General features: G+C 39.4%; 2 protein-coding genes across 2 annotated transcripts in view; one reads left to right on the forward strand and one right to left on the reverse strand.

The window, feature by feature from the left end:
* Window positions 1-4,205, forward strand: part of zcchc14 (zinc finger, CCHC domain containing 14) — a 43,612-nt gene extending 39,407 nt beyond the window's left edge. Inside the window, exon 13 of the mRNA XM_060928482.1 lies at window positions 114-4,205. Coding sequence (XP_060784465.1) covers window positions 114-169 — 56 coding nt within the window. The 3' untranslated portion in view covers window positions 170-4,205. The remainder of the gene's footprint in view (window positions 1-113) is intronic.
* Window positions 4,206-4,340: 135 nt separating this feature from the next.
* map1lc3b (microtubule-associated protein 1 light chain 3 beta) lies at window positions 4,341-13,334 on the reverse strand. Its single transcript, XM_060928483.1, has 4 exons — window positions 13,118-13,334; window positions 11,280-11,335; window positions 8,097-8,203; window positions 4,341-6,678 (listed from the first exon to the last, which is right to left on the reverse strand). The coding sequence occupies exons 1-4, from the start codon at window positions 13,155-13,157 to the stop codon at window positions 6,504-6,506; spliced, it is 378 nt and encodes a 125-aa protein (XP_060784466.1). The 5' UTR covers window positions 13,158-13,334; the 3' UTR covers window positions 4,341-6,503.
* Between the last annotated feature and the right edge of the window lie 8,812 nt (window positions 13,335-22,146).

The raw sequence follows: 22,146 nt of genomic DNA on the forward strand, positions 1-22,146 counted from the left end.
TTTTGTATTCTATTAATAAATTTATTTATTTATTTATTTATTTATTTTGTAGCAGTATTTGTTAACGGTGCTAACGTAAGGTTTTTTGTTTTGTTTTTTTTCTTTTTCCACAGGTATGTTTCGTCTCAAATATTCTCCTCAGTCAGACAGTCAGGACTCTGGGGACTAGCCGTTATTTACAGGTTTTCCAAGCAGAACCCACTTCCGTGTGTGTGTGTGTGTGTGTGTGCTGGCTTTAAAGCGTTCTAGTCTCAGATCCTTTGAACACAGAACCTTTCTGGGACTCTCATGGACTTTCACTCCGAGAGATGCTTTGTAAAGGACGAGCCGAACATCAGGGATGATCCGAACACCAAAACTCGTGAGGAATGTCGCAAAAAAAAAAATGGCCACCGGGTTTTTAATCGGCTCCTTCCTCAGGTCCTCAATCGGCCTCGTCCCGTTTTATCTCAGCGTGATGCACTTAACAGCGAGCGACAACGCTTCAGTCTCGCACGTTTCTCTCAGACCTGGTGGACCCGAACACTGCCGAATTTGACTCTAGCACAGGACTGGACACGAATTTCTCAAGTTTTGTGGCTTCATTTAAAGTGGCTATGTGTTTTTGTTTTGTTTTTTTTATAACAAGACTTTTTTTTTGGATGTTGAAAATTTTTAATCACATCAGAATTTTTCTTTTTATATATATAAATATATATCATGTTATTTTTGCTTTGCTACAAAACCTACAGTGTTTACCATTATGGTGTTTAAAGCCACGCCTACTTAAAAAAAAAAGTACCGTTTTTCTGTCGTAGCTACGTGCCAATAATCCGTTTTGTGATGTTCAAAGCGCACAATATTGTAAAAAATTAGCAAATCCAAATTGAGTGAAAGCTGCCTATTATTCTGGACAAATTTGAGCAGAAATCCCAGAATTCTCTTCTCGCGGTGAGAGAAACCAGCAAAGTGTTTAAATTTTAATCACATCTTTGTTTATTTAAGATCTCCGGATGTACATATGCATGATTTTTCAATATTTCTAAGTCATTTTTTTTTTTTTATTTATAATAGACACTTTGAACGATTGTATGCAGGTTGAAAAACTGAAATAATTAGCACCTTAGCTAATTCAGCGAGACGTCAGCGGAAGTTAAAATAACGTTAAAACCAACATGGTTTCGTTTAAACTCTTACCTTGTTCAGCTCATTTGCTAACAGGTAACAGTGTGTTTGGTTCGTTTCCTCAGACAACGTCATACAGATGGTTACAATTTCTTCGTGGATTTAACAAAGACTTCACTAAATTTCGTTCATTAATTTAACGAGGGTTCAATAAAAACTTCACAAAGTTTCTTTGGCTTGTTCAGTAAAGATTGAGCTCGACATTTTTTGATTATTATCAAGGTTTTGTTAAATTAACTTCGCTAAATGAGCTCAATTTCATAGATAATTAATTTAATTACAGGCATCACATCACTAAATTTCTTAATGTAATTCATAAAATTTTCACTTGTTCCTTTTCTCATATGATTGAGTTTGGACTTTGCTAATTTGCTTTCGCAAGGTAGCAAAGACTTGGCTAAATTAGCTAAAGGAAAAATGTCACTGAAAATTCTGAATTCTTGAATATAATCAGGATTTTGCACAATTTCCAAATTTCCATTTGGCTTCAGTTTGTTAACAAGGACTTTGTCTTTGTATAAAACATCTAAAGATGTCACTGAAATTTCGTCAACAGAATCGAAAGGATTTTGTTCGATATCTTTACCTAATATCGTGAAACTTTTGCCATGATTTCTTTGTTGCTTTACTTTGGAATTCCCTACATTCCTTTATTCTTAACCTTTTCTAAATTAGATTAAAAAAATCTAGCAAAGCTGTGACTGAAATTGTCTTTGATATCATAGCAAAGATTCTGCTAAATTTTCTTAGCTACTGTAGCTAAGACTTTACTGAATTTCCTCAATATCCTTTGCTAGTTTAGCAGAAATTTTCATTAAATTTCCTTTGTTAATGTCGTGAGGATTTTTGCTAAAATCCTTCACTAATTCATTGAAGAATGTTCTCAATTTCCAGCCTGTTTAGCACAGAGTTTTGCTGAATTTCCTTAAATAATGTTGTGAGCATACTGCTAACTTTGCTAATTTACTGTAGAATTTGTTAAATTTCCTTTGCTAAATTTTGTAAGGATTTTCACTCCATTTCCTTGGATAATGAACTGAGGCCTTTGGTAAATTTCCTTTGCTCATTTCCATTGTTAATATCGCAAGGAATTTTGCTATTTTCACAACTAATTTCGAAACTATTTTGATGACAGTCCCTTTCATAGTGCAGGATAATAAGAATACAGATTTTGCAAAATTTCCACAACTAATTTAGTGAGGTATTCTGGTAAATTTCCATCGTTAATTTAATGGAGAAATTACTAAATTTTCTTAGCTAATGTAGCTAGGACTTTTCTGAATTTCCTCAATATCCTTCACTAATTTAGCATAGATTTTCATTAAATTTCCTTTGTTAAATGTTGAGGATTTTGCTAAAACTCTTTGCTAATTTAATGAAGAATGTTCTAAATTTTCAGCCAGTTTAGCACGGAGATTGCCGAATATCTGTCGGGAATTTAGAAAGGTGGTTTTGCTGATCTTCCTTAAATAATGTCATGAGCATACCGCTAACTTTGCTTTGCTAATTTACTGTAGAATTTGTTAAATTTCCTTTGCTAAATTTTGTAAGGATTTTCACTCCGTTTCCTTGGATAATGAACTGAGGCCTTTAGGAAACTTCCTTGACTAATTTCCATTGTTAATATCGCAAGGAATTTTGCTACATTTTCACAGCTAATTTTGAAAGTATTTTGATGACAGTCCCTTTTCATAGTGCAGGATAATAAGAATACAGATTTTACAAAATTTCCACAACTAATTTAGTGAGGTTTTCTGGTAAATTTCCATTGGTAATTTAATGAAGAAGTTATGACTTTTTCATAGCTAATATAGCTAGGACTTTTCTGAATTTCCTCAGCTAAATATCCTAATCTGATTGAGCACACATTTTTATGCCTCCACCACCGTAAGGTGCAGGAGGCATTATGTTTTCGGGTTGTCCGTCTGTGCGTTCGTCCATCCCGAAACCTTGTGAACGCGATATCTCAAAGGCTAATGAAAGGAATTTCACCAAACTTTCACCATTTGTGCGCTTTGGAACAAACATGAACTAATTAGATTTTGAGATCAAAAGGTCTAAGGTCAAGGTCACTGTGAGGTCAAATGTCTGTCCAAAAGCGTTGTGAACACAATATCTCCAAGGCTGATACAAGTAATTTCACCAGGTCAAGATTACTGTGAGGTCAAATGTCCATCCCCAACTTTAATAAGGCATGCGGTCTACCAGGCGGAGGCGTCCCCATCGACGCCGTTGGCATCGAGTTCTATCTAGTCATTAAATGTTCTTTGTTAATGTAGTGAGGATTTTTGCTGAAACGCTTCATTAATTTAATGAAGAAAGTTCTAATTTTCCAGCCAGTTTAACACGGAGTTTGCTGAATTTCTTTAGGAAAGTTTCTTTAAATAAAGTTGCGAGCATGCTGCTAATTTTGCCTCGCTAACTGAGCTCAATTTCTTGGAAATTCATTTAATTATAGGCATTACATTTAGTGAAGAATGTTGCTCGGTAAATTCCTGAGGTAATTTATCAAGGATTTTGCATCTCTAAACCCAAAGTCGCAAAGATTTTCACTTCATTTCCTTTGATAACGTCGTACAGATTGTGCTACATTTCCATTGTTAATTCCAGAAGGTATTTGTGATCAAATTCCAGAACATATTTAACAAGGATTTTTGCTAAAATTCCCCTGGATATTTCATTAAAACCTCAAGAAATTGCTTCATCAAACATTGAGCTAATTATTTAGCTTAAAAACTTTTAGATTTTGATGAAATTCCTTCATTATTTCAGCGAGTACTTCTGCTTCATGCACTTTCTGGTCTGTGGGCGGAAACGTGAAAGTTCAGGTTTGGTTTTACTGAACGCGTTTCTCCTTCATTTCATCCGCGAGCTCTGCACGGCTCCTTTAGAACGGTTCTTTATACGAGTCGCATTTTTTAAACACAAATGTCACTTTTTTTCTGGTTAAATTTTGTATGTAATGTTTGATGCTGAATTCAGAGGATTGTTTGTATTCAGAGTTATTTTGTATACCGTTATCGAGTCATTTCAGAATTAAAACATGGTTTTCAGATTAAACAGGGCGAGCGTGTGTGATTTCTGACTGGTAAGTATATTTAAAAAAAAAAAGTTTAAAAACCTTGAAACACCAAGTCATCAAGTAATGTTTCATCAGCATATACGTCTTTCACACCTTTCAATGAAATCTCTTTTATTGAGTTTCGTTCCGTACACAGAAGTAAAGCTTATGAACATTTTTACAAGGAAACATTTATTTAAATAAAAACATTCAGGCTAAACGTAAAGGATAAAAGGCATCTAAAGTGTTTTTATGATACAGTCATGTTTCCACAGCGACACACACGGGACGCGTTCATCAAGGCGTAAATAAAGCTCTAAAAAGCATGCGATGGAGGAAAAGCAGTGACGTCGGCTGTGTCACACACACACACACACACACACACACACACACACCTGCTCCTTTACATTTCTTTGCTTCGGCTCTTCATTCCACTAAACACTTTTTATTTTTTAAAATCTATACTCAGCACTATGACTCTCTGAACTACGTTCATACACACACAGCTTGGCATTTTTATTATTTTATTTTTATTTATTTGTCTGAGTGGCCCACAAAAAGTAAACATGTGAAGAAAAACAGAACTGTAAAACCTTTTAACATTTCCGATCTCAGATTTGGTTCTTCAGCGTCAACAGGCTCGTTACTGATGCAGACGTCTTAATCACAACATTCAACGTTACGTTTCCGTGGTGATTCACAGCCATCAGGATGAAGGTGTTCAGAGATTAACTGGCCCACGGATCAGACTAGTCCATTTAAAAAAAAAAAATAATAATTCTACTGAGTCAAACTGAAGACCTTCACGTCGTGTCCAGAAGGGTTAGGGTTCGGTATCGCAATAACGATGTCCTGATCACGTCACGCAGCTTTCCATGACATCATCAGGACTCAGAACCCATCGATCCAAAACCGAAAGCCTCACCGTAACCAAGACAACCAGCAGCTTTTGTGAAACATCATGATTCATAATGATAATGACGACGACAGGATCAGCTGCTAAATTCACCTCAAACTTCACATCGTAAAATATAATTTGGTGTTAATTTACATAAAATTAATAATAAAAATCTGTATTTTGTAAAATGTGCATCGTTAACGAACTAAAAGATGCTTCACACCGTCAGCTCACTTTACACACTTACAAATAAACAAGTTTTCGGTTTGTAGCTGCGACTCGTACGACTGGGTTTCACCTTTGCTCTCTGCTTGGCCCCGCCCAGTAAAGTAGTACAATTTTTTTTCCCCCCTCTTGCTAAAACCAAAATTGTTAATATGTCTTCAACTTGAAAGGATGTAAAGCTGTGGTCTGGAACTGCAACATGAACGTAAAGATGGAAATTATTGTAGGTTTGAGGATTCGGTTTAGGATTTATGATGCGTAAAACTACAACATTTAATTATTTATATATCTTAAAAAAAAACAACTCTCTATGAATTGGATTGAAATCAAATCTGATATGCAGTGTTTTAGATTAATATCGTTACGATACGTTATAATGTGATTCAATACAATCTCTCCGTACCGGATCGATGCGTAGCTACAGCTAGCCGTGTGTGCGACGCGCATCGACGATTATCATAACGACTGCTCGCTTTTTATATCAGAATGCACAAAAAAAAAATCTTGTGTAAAATATTGTGATAGAAACTTCCAGCTGATTATCAGCACAATCCTGCGCGCTTGAATTTAGCAAATCAGTGTAAAGCTCGGAGATTTGCTCTGATCCGAGAGTAAAGAGAATTAAACAGGTTCGGTAAAAGTTGTTCATTTAAAACCGCTTGATGTTTTTGATAGAAACTGAGCCGTACCGGACCTCGGAGATCTCGCTATACATTTATATAAGCAACACCCACACGTGATGATTACAATATGATAAAATTGTAAAATAAAGGAGTAACAACAATAATAATAATAAAAAAAAAAAAAGTCGGCTGTCATCAGACTCGGATCTCTGACACAGGCTGTCGACCGAAAGATGACGGGAAACACACGCGTTCCCAGCCTAGCCGTCGTCTGGAGGCTAAACGCTAGCTGAAGTGTGTTCTGAAAACAAAACAAAACCAAACGAGCGAACCTTTACATTTATAACGAACAGATCTGGGTAAAACGAAGGATCTGAGATCAGCTCTCAGCAAAACGGACAGGACATCAGGACAGACGTCTGTCTCCGTCTCGGTCCTGCAGCGTCTCACATCTGCTTCTGCGTGAGGGAGGGAGGGAGGGATGGAGGACATGAGCGAGGGATCATATCAGTGTCCGAAACCGGGAGGAGGTTTATTGAGCCCCGGTCGCCCCGAACGTCTCCTGGGAGGCGTAGACCATGTACAGGAAGCCGTCCTCGTCCCTCTCGCGCTCGTACACCTCGGAAATGGCCGCCGACACGGAGACCATGCTGTGGCCGTTTACCAGCAGGAAGAAAGCTTGGTTTGAGTTCAGCTGCAGGCGCCTCCTGGTGGACAAACACAGAATAACAGTGGGGTTTTTTTTGTTTGTTTTTTTGCTTCATGTGAAAATAGAAATGAGTCTGGTTCTAATTTCCAAACTCCTTCATGTCTTCTAGTCACTTCCACAAACAGACAGATCATCCCCATTATTATTATTATTATTATTATTGCATTCCACTGTATACAAATAATACATTGACCTTAAAATCTCATCTCATCGCTCTCGTTATACAAAACGCCGTTTGCTTTTCGCTCATTTTTTTCAAAAACTTTCCAAGAGAAAACGAAGCGTGTCCAGGGAATTCTGTTCCAGAAAAACAGAATGGTTTATTCTTTTTAGACAACAGCAATGAGCCTGTGATTACTATTGTTATTTATTAAAGAATGACGCCATAGTTTTTGTTATAATGTTGTGGAACGTCTGAGCAGCTATAAACAAACAAACACACAAACAAAGTCCTTTCACTTCAGGACGTGACATTATCAAGGAATTATTATCCGTACAGGAGACTTTTTCCATGGAATAAAAACACGTGTTCTATTCCCTTCTAGCGGGTTTCGTTCATTTGGTTTGATAGCATGCAATATTGTTCGCATATCGCTTATCCTACATGCATTACATCACTCTACCCAATGGAGAATGAGTGTTGAATATGGTTTACGATATAGCATGGTTGTCAAGACAACATGACGTCGCATGTCAGAGACGTAAAACTTCCACGCTAGCGAGCAACTGGGACAACTGCTAAACAAAAATGGCCGCCAGGGTTGCGTCACTTTGATAAATACGGAAGATAGGAATGTGTATTATAATAATAATAATAATAATGGCTTTTTTTTCGTGGTCTATCAGATATATTCCACTCAGCTCCTCGTCTTCGACTCGTCCAGTATCACGCTCGCTGAATGGAGTATATCTGATAGACCACGAAAAAAAGCCAGACAATATTATTTATTTAAATATTGAATGTTGACGTCAGAACCTTAATGTGCTTCACTATGCCAGTGTATCGTTGATTATTTTCTGATAACCGAACGACATGGAGGGTGTTATTCCTTCCGCACCGAGTCCTCACAGCACACCTAGATTTCTCTTTCTCACGTACGATCCGGACGAGAAGCATGGCGTCGTAATCTTATACGACTCGTCTGAATTTTGTTACGAATCTAAGTGAATAAATAAATAAAACTAAAACAGACTTTTGCAGAAGGTGATCTCAAAAGCTAAACGAATCAACATTCTGGAAAATATTAGATATTTATAATAATTCTGGGAGATAAGACGCTTTAAGATTGCTTGTCTGTTTGTTTGTCAGACCGATGATTAGTTTCCACCGACGCGGACAGTTAGTTCCGTCATCAGGAACCGAAACTAAACGAAATCTAAACTCTGACCCGGACTTTACAGTAACAGCGTTTTTACCTGATGATCTTGATGAGTTCGCTCATGTTCACGTGGTCAGGAACCAGAAACTTGGTTTTGTCCAGAATGGGAAGCTGCTTCTCGCCCTTGTACCTCTCAATGATGACCTGCGAGAGGAACACGGGAAACACAAACAGGACTCATCGCAGAGTTCCTCAGAACTGAGAAGATTAAACACGACGGAGTATCACGAGAAAATATTCCAACAAACAGTTACAGAGCATCAGAACGAGTTTCCTGAGTGACAGAGAAAAAGCACTGAACCCCAAATAAAGTGTATAAAGTGTGTGTGGAAGCCGGCGAGGTCCCTTTTATATGTGGCTCCTGTTCAAATATGAACCATTTAAATCAGAATCAATTCCGACTAAAGAGAATAAAACGGCTGAAAGTTTTACTGTCGCAAACGCGCACTTCAGCGCTTTTAAATTAAAACAATTACCGCAGTTTACGTCCAAAATCTCAGACATCCACATCTGTACAATTCACAAAAATCAGCTCTATTTGGACAGGATTCAATTCCAGGAGCCCCTCTGCGATTTTATTTCCATCCAGATTGGAAACATTTTCTCCATCCAGCCCTGAGAAAAAGGGGCGTGGCCAGATATACACACATCCATACGTAACGTGTTGCGTATGCCTCGGCTGTTGCTGCTCGTCGATTCAGGCCCTGTCCACACGGCAATGGATTCAGGTGACTCCGATACAATTGTTTATCGTTTCGGCCTGGCGTCCACACGGCACCGGCGTTTTGGGTGCCCAAAACGCAATCTTTTGAGAACAGGTTCCAGAGTGGAAAAATCTGGCAACATTGCCGTTGCGAAGTCGTCTGGATGAGTAGAACAGATTTGTTTATGATGACGTCACAACCACATGACTGTGAGTGCTTCACGCCGGGTAGAAGTGTAACGAACTTGATGTGAGTTGTCAACAAATCCTATAACTTGGTTCATGAAACGCGCTTACAAAATATTTTCACTGTGAATATTTATTGCGTAATGGTGCAAAGTGAGAGAGAGAGAGAGAGAGAGAATAGCCCTTAGGGCAGAGTCAATCCCGCCAGCAAAAATAGGGAAAAAAAGGAGCGATCTCACCCCTTCAGATGTTGGTTTAAGTCCTACAATACATTCCTCAAAAAGGGCGTAGAAGAACAAATTAATCCATCAACGTGTAGCATTCAATTTATTCCGGACCATTAAAGACGCCGCCTTCCGCGTAGAATCATACGTCATCCTCGCGGCCATATTGGATGGGTCAAAGCGGAGAATAAAGATGCCTCATTCATGTGCTGCGTTTAACTGTACCAACAGGTTTGCCGTCCAAACGAGATCACATGGGATTACCTTTCACAGGTGAGACTGGAAAAATACTTTTCATTGTATTTGGTCATTATAACGTAATTTTACGAACAGATTTTTCTGACTTTGTGGCTAATATGAAGTCCCGCGCATAATAGTTTATGCGCATGCGTCCTTACTTCTTCTATTCTTCTGGTGTCTCCGATGGGACCGTCTTACAGCGCCCCTAGAGGTGTGGCATGTGTATTGCATCGTTTTCAGCAAGCGTTGCGTTGCCATATGGACCTGATATTTTACTGATCGTTGCCCATGTGGACGTGATATTTTTTTAAAATAACATCTCGTTGCCGTTGTCTGGATGTAGCCTTAGTTGAGTTTTGGATTAATTACTCGTTAACAAGGTCGACAAACCCAATGTGTGACTGTAAATAAACCTAATGAGGTATCTATAGCGAAGCTCGTTATAAAATCAAAGTAAATCAGATATAAACGAGACGTCAGTTTCAGACAGATGTTTAAAAATCGCTGAAATCCGCCGTCGTCTAAATCCTAAACGTTATGCGAATATTTAGACATGAACAAGCTACACATCGAACCAACGTAAAGAATCTCGTTTACGTACAATTACAAATAAATCTAACCTCAGTGTCATGGTTTCTAAGCAACCGGCCTCTTCAGACCTGAAGTGGGAGGAGCTTCTACAAAGCCCCAACTACAGATTTCTATTAGAAGACTTAATGATGGTCTGACAATTTAAAAAAAAAGCTGGTGTAAATGTTTCATCCTTTAAAACTCCAAAGGTAAATGAAGCTTTCAGGCCGTAAAGCTGCGTTCCTCACACTCCTGTTCACTACACACGCTCATAATGACACTCGTAACGAGCTCAGTGTAACGAAGCGGGCGTCGATTACGGACTCGGAGTCGAATTCTTCTCTCGTTACTTTAAAAAAAAGAAAAAGTTCACTGAGCATTAATGTAAGAATGTGTATGAAGTGTGTTGATCAGACTCACTAAATCAGATTTTTAGACACAAGTCCAGTGCAAGAGCAGCAGAAAACCACCACAAACCATCTTCGGGTTTTCTTTTGGCTCACAAGATCAGGGTTCATCAATTTACAGGTCAGAGTTCATCCAGATAAGTGCTGCGTTCAACTTGGAATTACTTATGACTTAAAAAATAAAAATCTGAAGGGTCTCCTCGAGTCTGAGATCAGCATGAGACGTGCAATCAACATGGCTGCTTAAAAAAAACCCCGAACACAGAGACGTCCATGTTTTACAGCTCGAACTCGGAGGTCAAAAATGTCGCAGTTCCAACTTCCCACTTCTGAAGTTAAGTCGAACGGTGTTTGGGTCTGACTGCTGTTTTAACTAAGCAATGCTTTCAGGTCACCATGGTAACAAAAACATCATGAATGCCACAGCTGAACTGTAAGCAGTAGGTGATCTGGGGCGGAGCCTCCGAGTGACTGAGACACATCCCCGCAGGTGGACGATGGACGGAGGTGTTGTTTTGTGCCCATGCAGCAGATGGGAAGCTGATGGTCACCGGATCCTGTCTCTCAGCCGGATAACAAGTATACAGCTTCCTCAATAACACACACACACACACACAACAGAGGTGACTCGTCACACACTTCTTGTCTTACACAAACACACTCGGGCATGCTGACGGAGCAGATAACGGCGCTCACTCGAGGTCACACAGCTGTGGGGCGTAAACCTGACCCACCCCGTGTCAGTGCTCTCAGTGGTCATGAGCGTGCAGCCCTGACGACCTTCAGAACATTCACCATTTTTTTTTTGTTTGTTTATATAAACAAACACGTTGCCCTTCACTGTGTCCGTGGCGTGTAACGATCCGACAGCGTTCCAGGGAATGACTTACCGGGATTTTGTTGGGATGCTGCTCTCGGATCTGTCTCACATCGTCCACTCTCTGTTCTGCAGAAACATCAGCATAAATACATCACGTCACATGACATAACCACCAACCGCTAACGCGTGACTGAAACGGCAAACATTGTAATTTAATAATCAGTGATTCAGTTGGTGTGGTGTGGTGTTTCCTGGTCAGGAAAGTGCTGATTAATTTTCTATAACAGCAGCACAGCTTCTATAATAGTTTGTTTCCATAGCAACAATTATACAGTGGATTACCTAATCATTATCATAATCAACAGATTTAAGCTCTTTAACAAACGTAAACCAGAGTGATTGTTTACACGGTGATGTCGTTTATTTAATATTTACGGAAGGAGTCTCCAGTGTCAGCGGAGATCAGGACGACTATCAAACACCATTAATACGGTTACGATTGTGATTAGTTAGTTGTTATAAAATCATTAGACGAGGTGAGATGTTTGCGTGTTTATTATTCAAAACTTAACTTATAAACAAGTCTCAATAACATCCAGTAAGATTTAACAGGAACTTTATGATAAAAAGAGAGGAAAATGACTATTTATATTACACAAAACATTTCAAACCTGGTGTTCGGAATGAACTTAAGGAGTAAATACTTTTCCAAAAACAAACAAACAAACAAACAAACAAATATAAAATTATTAATCTGCTTAAGATGCAAACAGCTGATTATATTCATAAAGTCTAAATAGTGTTGATTTCAATCTAACTGGGATGTTAAACAACTAGGAAACGTGCTGTTTATAGTCAAGATGGACATTAAGATAATTGTTTATTTGTAAATAAATAAATCTCAAACAAATCAGACATGCTGTTTAATATGCAAATAGATGCAATTATATATTCATATCCTGTCCTCCTTTTATTGATTTTTAACCACTTAAGGGTTTAAATCTTGTCTTTAATTTGTGAGAATCTCAATAAGCTTTAAAGCCTTAATATTTTAAAATAAAAATCTTATATTAGCTTAAAATTAAAAAAAAAAAAGTCAAAACCCCTGACCGCAGTCGCTTGTTTACGCCAGAGCAGTGGCTGTGTTCCAAACCGCACACTTCCGCACTAAAAAAAAACACCACCTTGTGACGTCAGCAACGTTCAATTTGCTACTGGTCTACCAAAATGGCGTTTTAAAAGACGCCCTATATAGTGAGCTAGTGCGCGATTTGGAACTTGGCCTTCTTAACAAGCACAACAGGCCACAGGGGTCAACAAAACGAGGCCTGAGAGCGTTCATTTGTTTATCTTTAGCGAATAATACTCACTGGGAAGTTGGAGAAATATCGCGAATGTTTAACAATCATTTATTTTTTTTTAAGGTTACAAAAATACTGTATTTATTTGGAGTAATTTCGGGACTTTGTGCTCATCCCATCCCCCAATCCTGCAGTGAAATGCCGCCTGAGGTGTTTTGTGGTGTGAAGAACAGATTTCAGTGGTTTTATATATATTATATATATAATAAAAATATACTAATGGTGTAATGTTATAAATTAATTGTGCTTAAAGGATGAGATAAGATCATGTTTTATAAACAGAAAGCCTGTAGGCTGAGCCGCGGCCTAGTTCTGCTCAGAAACAACGACAAAAACTGCCTTTAAATCACTCAAACACTTTAATTACAGAGCTGTGAATGTTGTAGAAAGTCTAAGGGAGATAAACTATTCCTACACACTGAGCTGTCACTTTACAAACCCACAATTCACCGCATTTAAACACAACAAGAAATCGAAACAAACACTGCCGTGCTGCGTTCAATGTGCGAAACGTCCCCGAGTGTTTATGAGTCATAATCCTGCTTACCAAACGTCCTCCTTTGCTTAAACGTCTTTTCTGAAGGCATGCTCCGCTCTGTGTTTCTCCTCCTCACAGCACAAACACCGGATAAACCCAATCTCACACTCGCCTTTGTTCCAGATGCAGTATTTGTGTGTAAAGCCCAGCAGCGCCAGTGCAGCCTCCGCTCGCCTTCTCTCCGAGTTCGGTTTCTGACCTGCAAAACAAAGCGGTCAGCTGACCAGTGACGTCACAGGGAGGCGAGCCTGACGTCATCTGCCAACATGACTTCCTCTTTTACTTTATTTCATTTCATTTTGTTATATTATTATTATTATTATTATTATTATTATTATTAAGCAGACTTTGGTATGAAAAGTTATTTGTGACAAAATTTCCACACACACAAAAAAATCTAATCTAAAAATAAATATTATCAGCTAAATAGAATCAGAATCAGAATCATGTTTGTTCTCTCTCTCTCACACACACACGGTTCAGAATCGTGGGCGGCACGGTGGTGTAGTCAAATCAAGTTTATTTGTACAGCGCTTTTAACAATAAACATTGTCACAAAGCAGCTTTACAGAATTTGAACGACTTTAAACATGAGCTAATTTTATCCCTAATTTATCCCCAATGATGAAGCCTGTGGCGACGGTGGCAAGGAAAAACTCCCTCAGACGACATGAGGAAGAAACCTCGAGAGGAACCAGACTCAAAAGGGAACCCATCCTCATTTGGGCAACAACAGACAACATGACTATAACATTAACAGTTTTAACATGAAGTCAGCTTCATTGATGCTATAAACCCCCCACCGACAGAAACCCGAGCGCAAAACCGTTCACGACAACTGCAGACCCAAAGTCAGCAAGTCAACTGCAGTCCCAAAGTCAGCAAGTCAACTGCAGACCCAAAGTCAGCAAGTCAACTGCAGTCCCAAAGTCAGCAAGTCAACTGCAGACCCAAAGTCAGCAAGTCAACTGCAGTCCTAAAGTCAGCAAGTCAACTGCAGTCCCAAAGTTAGCAGGTCAACTGCAGTGCCAAAGTCAGCAAGTCAACTGCAGTCCCAAAGTTAGCAGGTCAACTGCAGTCCCAAAGTTAGCAGGTCAACTGCAGTCCCAAAGTCAGCAAGTCAACTGCAGTCCCAAAGTCAGCAAGTCAACTGCAGCCCCAAAGTCAGCAAGTCAACTGCAGCCCTAAAGTCAGCAAGTCAACTGCAGTCCCAAAGTCAGCAAGTCAACTGCAGCCCTAAAGTCAGCAAGTCAACTGCAGTCCCAAAGTTAGCAGGTCAACTGCAGTGCCAAAGTCAGCAAGTCAACTGCAGTCCCAAAGTCAGCAAGTCAACTGCAGTCCTAAAGTCAGCAAGTCAACTGCAGTCCTAAAGTCAGCAAGTCAGCTGCAGTCCTAAAGTTAGCAGGTCAACTACAGTCCTAAAGTTAGCAGGTCAACTGCAGTCCCCAGCCACAAAAGCACCACTGCAAGAGTCCAGAGCGTCCTCCAGGTGCGACCCCCAACTGTCCACATGGGGCCGCCCTCCACTGCTCAGTTAACTATTCACAGTAAGACATTTTCAGTAAGGGTGCCCAAACTTTTGCATGCCACTGTATATGTTTTGACAATAAAACAATTAAGCAATATATTTTGTTTTTCTTCTTTCTTTATCATACGTGACGAGACGGGTTCATCTATAAAGGCGGGATGACTAATGTAAGTACCGAGTAATAAAACGGTGGGACGTGATGGATGTCTCTGTGAAACTGGAACAAAAAAGGTAAGACTATACCTATGCAAAAGTTTGTGCACCCTTACTAAAAATGTCTGTTACTGTGAATAGTTAAGTGAGCAGAAGATGAACTGATCACCAAAAGGCATAAAGGTAAAGATGAGACATTTCTTTTCAGCGTTTTCTGCAAGATTTGTGTTTTATTTTTGTTTTGTACAATTGGAGAGTGAAAAAAGAAAAGGAACACCATGCGAAAGTTTGGGCACCCCAATACATTTGAGTTCTCAGGTAACTTTTACCAAGGTTCCAGACCTTAATTAGCTTATTGAGCTGTGGCTTGTTCAAATTCTTCGTTAGGAAAGGTCAGATGATGCAGATTTCAAAGCTGTATAAATTCTCTGACTCCTCAAACTTGTCCCTAAAATCAACAGCCATGGGCTCCTCTAAGCAACTCCCTCGCATTCTGAATAATAAAATAATTGATGCTCACAAAGCAGGAGAAGGCTACAAGAACGTAGCAAAGTGTTTTCAGGTAGCTGTTTCCTCAGACTGTAATGTTATTAAGAAATGGCAGTTAACAGAAACAGTGGAGATCAAGGTGAGGTCTGGAAGATGAAGAAAACTTTCTGAAAGAACTGCTCGTTGGATTGCTAGAAAGGCAAATAAAAACCCCTGTTTGACTGCAAAAGACCTTCAGAAAGATTGAGCAGACCCTGGAGTGGTGGTGCACTGTTCTACTATGCAGCGACACCTGAACAAATATGACCTTCATGGGAGAGTCATCAGAAGAAAACCGTTCCTGCGTCTGAGCCACAAAATTCAGCGTCTGAAGTTTGCAAATGAACATCTAAATAAGCCTGATGCGTTTTGGAAACAAGTCCTGTGGACTGATGAAATCACAATAGAACTTTTTGGCCACAACATGCAAAGGTATGTTTGGAGAAAAAAGGGGGCCAAATTCCAGGAAAAGAACACCTCTCCAACTCTGAAGCATGGGTGTGGATCCATCATGCTTTGGGGTTGTGTTGCAGCCAGTGGCACAGGGCACATTTCACTGGTCGAGGGAAGCATGGATTCGAATAAATACCAGCAAATTCTGGAAGCAAACATCACACCATCTGTAAAAAAGTTGAAGTTAAAAAGAGGACGGGTCCTACAATAAGACGATGATCCAAAACACACCTCAAAATCTACAATGGAATACCTCAGGAGGCCCAAGCTGAAGGTTTTGCCCGGGCCCTCACAGTCCCCTGACCTAAACATCATTGAAAATCTGTGGATAGATCTCAAAAGAGCAGTGTGTGCAAGACAGCCCAGGAAACTTGTAGAATTGGAAGCCTTTTGCAAGGACGAATGTGTGAAAATCCCCCAGGTAAAACTGAAAGATTATTAGCTGGCTACAAAAAGTGTTTACAAGCTGTGATACTTGCCAAAGGGGGTGTTACTAAGTACTAACCATGCAGGGTGCCCAAACTTTTGCTTCGGGCCCTTTTCCTTTTTTGTCATTTTGAAAATGTAAAAGATGAAAATAAAAAAAAATGTTTTTGCTTAAAATATAAAGGGAATGAGTAATTTTTAACTTTATGCCTTTTGAAGATCATTTCATCTTCAACTTGCTTAACTGTTCACAGTAACAGCAATTTTGTCCAGGGGTGCCCAAACTTTTGTATACCACTGTATATGATGTAAATAAATGTCACAAAAATTGTATTGTGGGATGGAACACTTGTTATACATGGGACGGAACAGCATATAAAAACCTGGAAGGCAAATATAAGAAAATACGTGACACCACATTAAAATATGTGATGGTACTGTTCTGTCCCGTTCTGTTCCGTAGTTATGGGAGATGCGTACAGAAGTTTTAAAAAAGTGTAAATGTATGCATGTGTAAGTTATGTATACGTAATATAAGAATATGTACACAACGTGTATATGTAATGGACAATATGGACAATATAGACATTACAAAATATAATAAATATGTAATCTACAATAAATAGAGTGGCGGCTACAATTACCAACACCTTAACGATCTTTTGGCCGTTGCAAAAGTAGAAAATACTTTTAATATGTAAATTGTGCATGAATAATTACTCAAACTTCAACTGGAAAAAAAAAAGAAAAAAAGAGTTGATTCCTGATTACTTAGCGTATCAGATCACATCGTTCCACAATTATCAACATCCAGATGATATTTATAATAAAAAAATTATCGGTATGTGGTATTAAGTTAACAAACGTTTTTACTTAAAATTTGTTTTATATAGAATTATATTTCATACAAAATATCTTTTATATAAATATGTCGATGTCGGTGTTTACGTAAATGAGGAAGTAATTCTAATGTTTGTAAACAAATGAACTGATAATGTTTAACCTGCATCAGAAAATCTTTTTGTTCCACTTTCTCAGTATTTTTGTAGATCACATTTTGTTCATCATTCGTTGTTGTTTGTATTAATTTCTAGTTTTGTAGTTTTGCAATAAATATCAACAGGTGATTGACATTATAACCACATGAACATCCAGGTCAAAGGTCGCGTGTCATTCCTCAAACCAAAATATAAAATGTCTCCTGATATTGTAATATGTGGTCGATATTTACAACAAACTGAAAAAAAATTCTGAATGGAATAGAAACATCTGAATATTTCAAGCATATAATTTTTTATATGCTAGGAATTTAATTCTGGTTGAATTCTATTTATTGCAATCAGATTCCAAATACTCTATAAACATTCCATTCTGTTATGAATCAGAAAAAAAAACCATTATTATAAATCACAGCACTTTTATTTTTTAAAGTACTTCATCTACTTCAACAATGTTACACAAAGATCGATCCATAACAGTTGTAAATGTCCCTTAATCCCACAGGGTGTCGATAATGGTGGACACCGGTGAAAGCGATCACTATTATCGACACCTCACGTGATTCTCAAACACGCGTTTAGATACAAAATGGCGGCTGTCAAATGAAAGAGTCAGAAACAAAGTAGGTTTTGATGAGGAGATCATGAAATATCGGTGAATTTGATCAGTAAAAATATGTCCATGATCTTTCCACCATGCTCACCTGCGATGATAACGTCCGGGTTTTACTCAAATTACTGATCGTGCTGAAAAAAAAATCCATCTCAGGTAATGAGCTGCGTCATCAGACAACAAGATCGGGGGGGAGGGTCTTCTGATTGATTAATTAACCAATAATAACTGTTGTAACTGAAACTCACCTTTGTAAAAAATTTTTTTTATTGGTAAATCTGAAAAGGTGTCGATAATTATAGACTGTTGATAATTGTAGCCACCGTTCTATATATCTATCATCTAAGTATCTATAATAAACACTATATTTTCTTTGTTTGCAACCACATGACCAAAACTGCTGCGTCATTGACCGCCGCCATGTTGGAGAACATACAAGATACACATATACACCATGGTGAGAGTACAGACTGGAAGGTAAAGAGGAGATACATTTAGAAGCTTGTAGTCGTTTCTCAAATCAATTTTAAAAACAATCATTTTGACTGCTTCAAAAGACAGGTATCTAACACACTATAGAACATATTTAGTTCTAAAACAGCCCTCACCGGGCGGCACGGTGGTGTAGTGGTTAGCGCTGTCGCCTCACAGCAAGAAGGTCCGGGTTCGAGCCCCGTGGCCGGCGAGGGCCTTTCTGTGCGGAGTTTGCATGTTCTCCCCGTGTCCGCGTGGGTTTCCTCCGGGTGCTCCGGTTTCCCCCACAGTCCAAAGACATGCAGGTTAGGTTAACTGGTGACTCTAAATTGAGCGTAGGTGTGAATGTGAGTGTGAATGGTTGTCTGTGTCTATGTGTCAGCCCTGTGATGACCTGGCGACTTGTCCAGGGTGTACCCCGCCTTTCGCCCATAGCTGGGATAGGCTCCAGCTTGCCTGTGACCCTGTAGAACAGGATGAGCAGCTACAGATAATGGATGGATGGATGGATGGAGCCCTCACTGGGCGAGGAGGCTGCAGGATTTGAGGTCGGGGATTGACATGAATCTTGTTCGATTGACTCTGTGATCGTTTGGGAAGATTCTTCAATCATTTTGCGTTTCTTTCTGCGCTCTGTAAGCCTCGCATTTCAAGCTACCACTTTAGTACCATCTTTGATTTTGTTGTGGCCTGTATTTTGTGTCAGAGCCCAGTCTGGATCCGTACAGTTGTAGAGATCATTGGAGAGAAAAAGCAAAATAAAAGCAATGTTATCACAAATTATATACAGCTCTTTTTAAAATGAAATAATCATAGAAGCCTTTGATTGACGGATCACACACTCGATGATCTCGGCGAGTTTCTGCACGACCAGGCTATTAAACAATCCAATATTTCTTATATATTGAGATCTTTCATTAATAACTAGTTTGTAGCACTTACCGTTGATAAAATGTTCACTGCAGACTCGTGTGGTTTTTGTTTTCTCATCGCTGAGATCAGTCTGGTTTATGTTGGACAGCCAGTGACGTCTACGCTCCGTGGACAACTCTTGTTTTTTCTCCTTGATTATTTCTAATTGCTGGAATTGTAAAGAACTTACAAGTCCCCTTGTCTCGAATAGAGTTGTGCTCGCATCCAGTTACAGCACAAAGAGTCGGCATAGCGAAGAAACAAAAGGAATTCTTATGCGTAACCTGTACTCGAGTTGAGGGGGGATGGAGGGGATGCCATCCCCCCTGGAATAAAAAATGGTCAAAATCATCCCCCCCTAAAATGGGCATCCCCCCTCCCTTCCCTTGAGCAATAAATGTGGACATTACTTCTATTTAACATTGGAATTAGAAATGCCATTCCACGTAGCTTTGCTGAAACTGAGCATACAATAAGCTCCCGCAAGAGAGGGCACGCGCAAGCGAAGCATTTGAGGAGGTGACATTCAGTTGGGGTTCTGTTATTTTTTATTTCATTCGGCGTCAGTGACAGCAGCGGATTGCAGCATCATGGCCAAGCGGAGTGCACAGCAAGACCTAAGCAAGTTCGGATTTAAGATCGCAAGAAAAAACATTTCAGGAGGTAAGTCAAGAGTTACGAATATCAGTCACCAGGGGCGGTTCTAGGTGCGGGGGCCACAGGGGCCGTGACCCCGCCTCTAATTTGATTGGCCCCTGAAGTGCCCCTGTTCTGTCAATCAACTGGCGAGAAGAACAACCTGAGAATTCAATAATCGCTGGTGCAGTTCCCCCCCCAAACTGTTGGTGGCAGTGCGCTTGTTAGTGATGTTAAGTTGTAATTTGTTTGGTAAGATAGCAATAGCTTTGACCTGTTTATTCAAAGCTCAAGATTTTGTGTTAATCTTAACTATCGTGTTTGGCAGATATAGAAACAGAGAGAGCATGAAAAGAAAGACGCAGAGAATTCAGCAGTTTCTTATCAAAAGAAAAGCTGAAAGTGAGGGTTTAAATGAAGGCAGCACAAGTACGCAGGCACCAGCGCCACAGGGCGGCCAACAACTGCAGTAGCAGTCTGCTAGCCCAAGCCCCTCTTCACCAGGTCAGAGAAAACATGATGTAGTAGGCAAAACCAGATGACTACAAATAATACAATGTATTGTACCGGTATTTCTGGAAATGGTATTAATTGAGATTGCATAGAGGAGAAACGCACAGTTTAAGGGTCGACTTTAGTTCTAGACTTGTATGTAGTTCAACTTTAGCTGTAATAGTAACCCTCTAGGTAATGATGCCATGTTGTATGGGTGTAATGTACTTAATTGCATTTTATTTATTAAAATAACTAAATTGGTAGTTGTCAGATGGCATTTTGAATAGAAATACGGGTTATTTATTTTGTGACATATTTCTGTATTAGCTCTATCGGATGGTGCAGGTTCAAATAATGAAAGGATTTGGATGAATTTGTCAGGCGTTATAGCTCAAAGCATGGCAATCGGAGAATTCTTCTTTTCTGAAGTGTGTGTGTGTGTGTGTGTGTGTGTGTGAGAGAGAGAGAGAGAATGAGAATGTGTGTGTGTGAGAGAGAATGAGAATGTGTGTGAGAGAGAATGAGAATGTGTGTGTGTGTGTGTGTGTGTGTGTGTGTGTGTGAGAGAGAGAGAGAGAGAATGAGAATGTGTGTGAGAGAGAGAATGAGAATGAGAATGTGTGTGTGTGTGTGTGTGTGTGTGTGTGTGTGTGAGAGAGAGAGAGAGAGAGAGAGAGAGAATGAGAATGTGTGTGTGTGAGAGAGAGAGAATGAGAATGTGTGTGTGTGAGAGAGAGAATGAGAATGTGTGTGTGAGAGAGAGAGAATGAGAATGTGTGTGTGTGAGAGAGAGAATGAGAATGTGTGTGTGAGAGAGAGAATGAGAATGTGTGTGTGTGTGAGAGAGAATGAGAATGTGTGTGAGAGAGAGAGAGAATGAGAATGTGTGTGTGTGAGAGAGAGAGAGAGAGAGAGAGAGAATGAGAATCTGTGTGAGAGAGAGAGAATGAGAATGTGTGTGTGTGAGAGAGAGAGAATGAGAATCTGTGTGAGAGAGAGAGAATGAGAATGTGTGTGTGAGAGAGAGAGAATGAGAATGTGTGTGTGTGTGTGAGAGAGAGAGAATGAGAATGTGTGTGTGAGAGAGAGAGAGAGAATGAGAATGTGTGTGTGTGAGAGAGAGAGAATGAGAATGTGTGTGTGTGTGAGAGAGAGAGAATGAGAATGTGTGTGAGAGACAGAATGAGAATGTGTGTGTGTGAGAGAGAGAGAGAGAATGAGAATGTGTGTGTGTGTGAGAGAGAGAGAGAATGAGAATGTGTGTGTGAGAGAGAATGAGAATGTGTGTGTGTGAGAGAGAGAGAATGAGAATGTGTGTGAGAGACAGAATGAGAATGTGTGTGAGAGAGAGAGAATGAGAATGTGTGTGTGAGAGAGAGAGAGAGAGAGAGAGAGAGAGAAAATGAGATGTTGCACCTACAGTTAAAAGCTGTTGCTCCTCTGTTATCCTATGTGCTCCTATCCTGTATGTTGCTGATTATGTTTTATCTGCCCTTTATGCACACAGAATGAATAAAAAATAATTATTACAAACGTTACTGATTCATAATGTTTTATTTAAATTTGAAAAAGGGTACTGAATTATTCATTTGTGTGCTTGGATAGTAGTGTAGAAGTAGATGTTCTTTATTGTCAGTATACAAGTACAGTGAGATGCCGTTTGGAAGAGCCCACAGATGCCAAGAAGCGGTATACTGTAGAAGAGTAAGTTTTAAAAATAAGCAATATAGGTATGATGTATAACATTATGCAATCCACTAAACAAATTGTACAAATCAGGTTGGTAGCCTTATAACCTAAGCAGCGTTATCACTGGATAAAG

This window comes from Neoarius graeffei, chromosome 8 (genome assembly GCF_027579695.1).
Source record: "Neoarius graeffei isolate fNeoGra1 chromosome 8, fNeoGra1.pri, whole genome shotgun sequence".
Classification (NCBI taxonomy): Eukaryota; Metazoa; Chordata; class Actinopteri; order Siluriformes; family Ariidae; genus Neoarius; species Neoarius graeffei.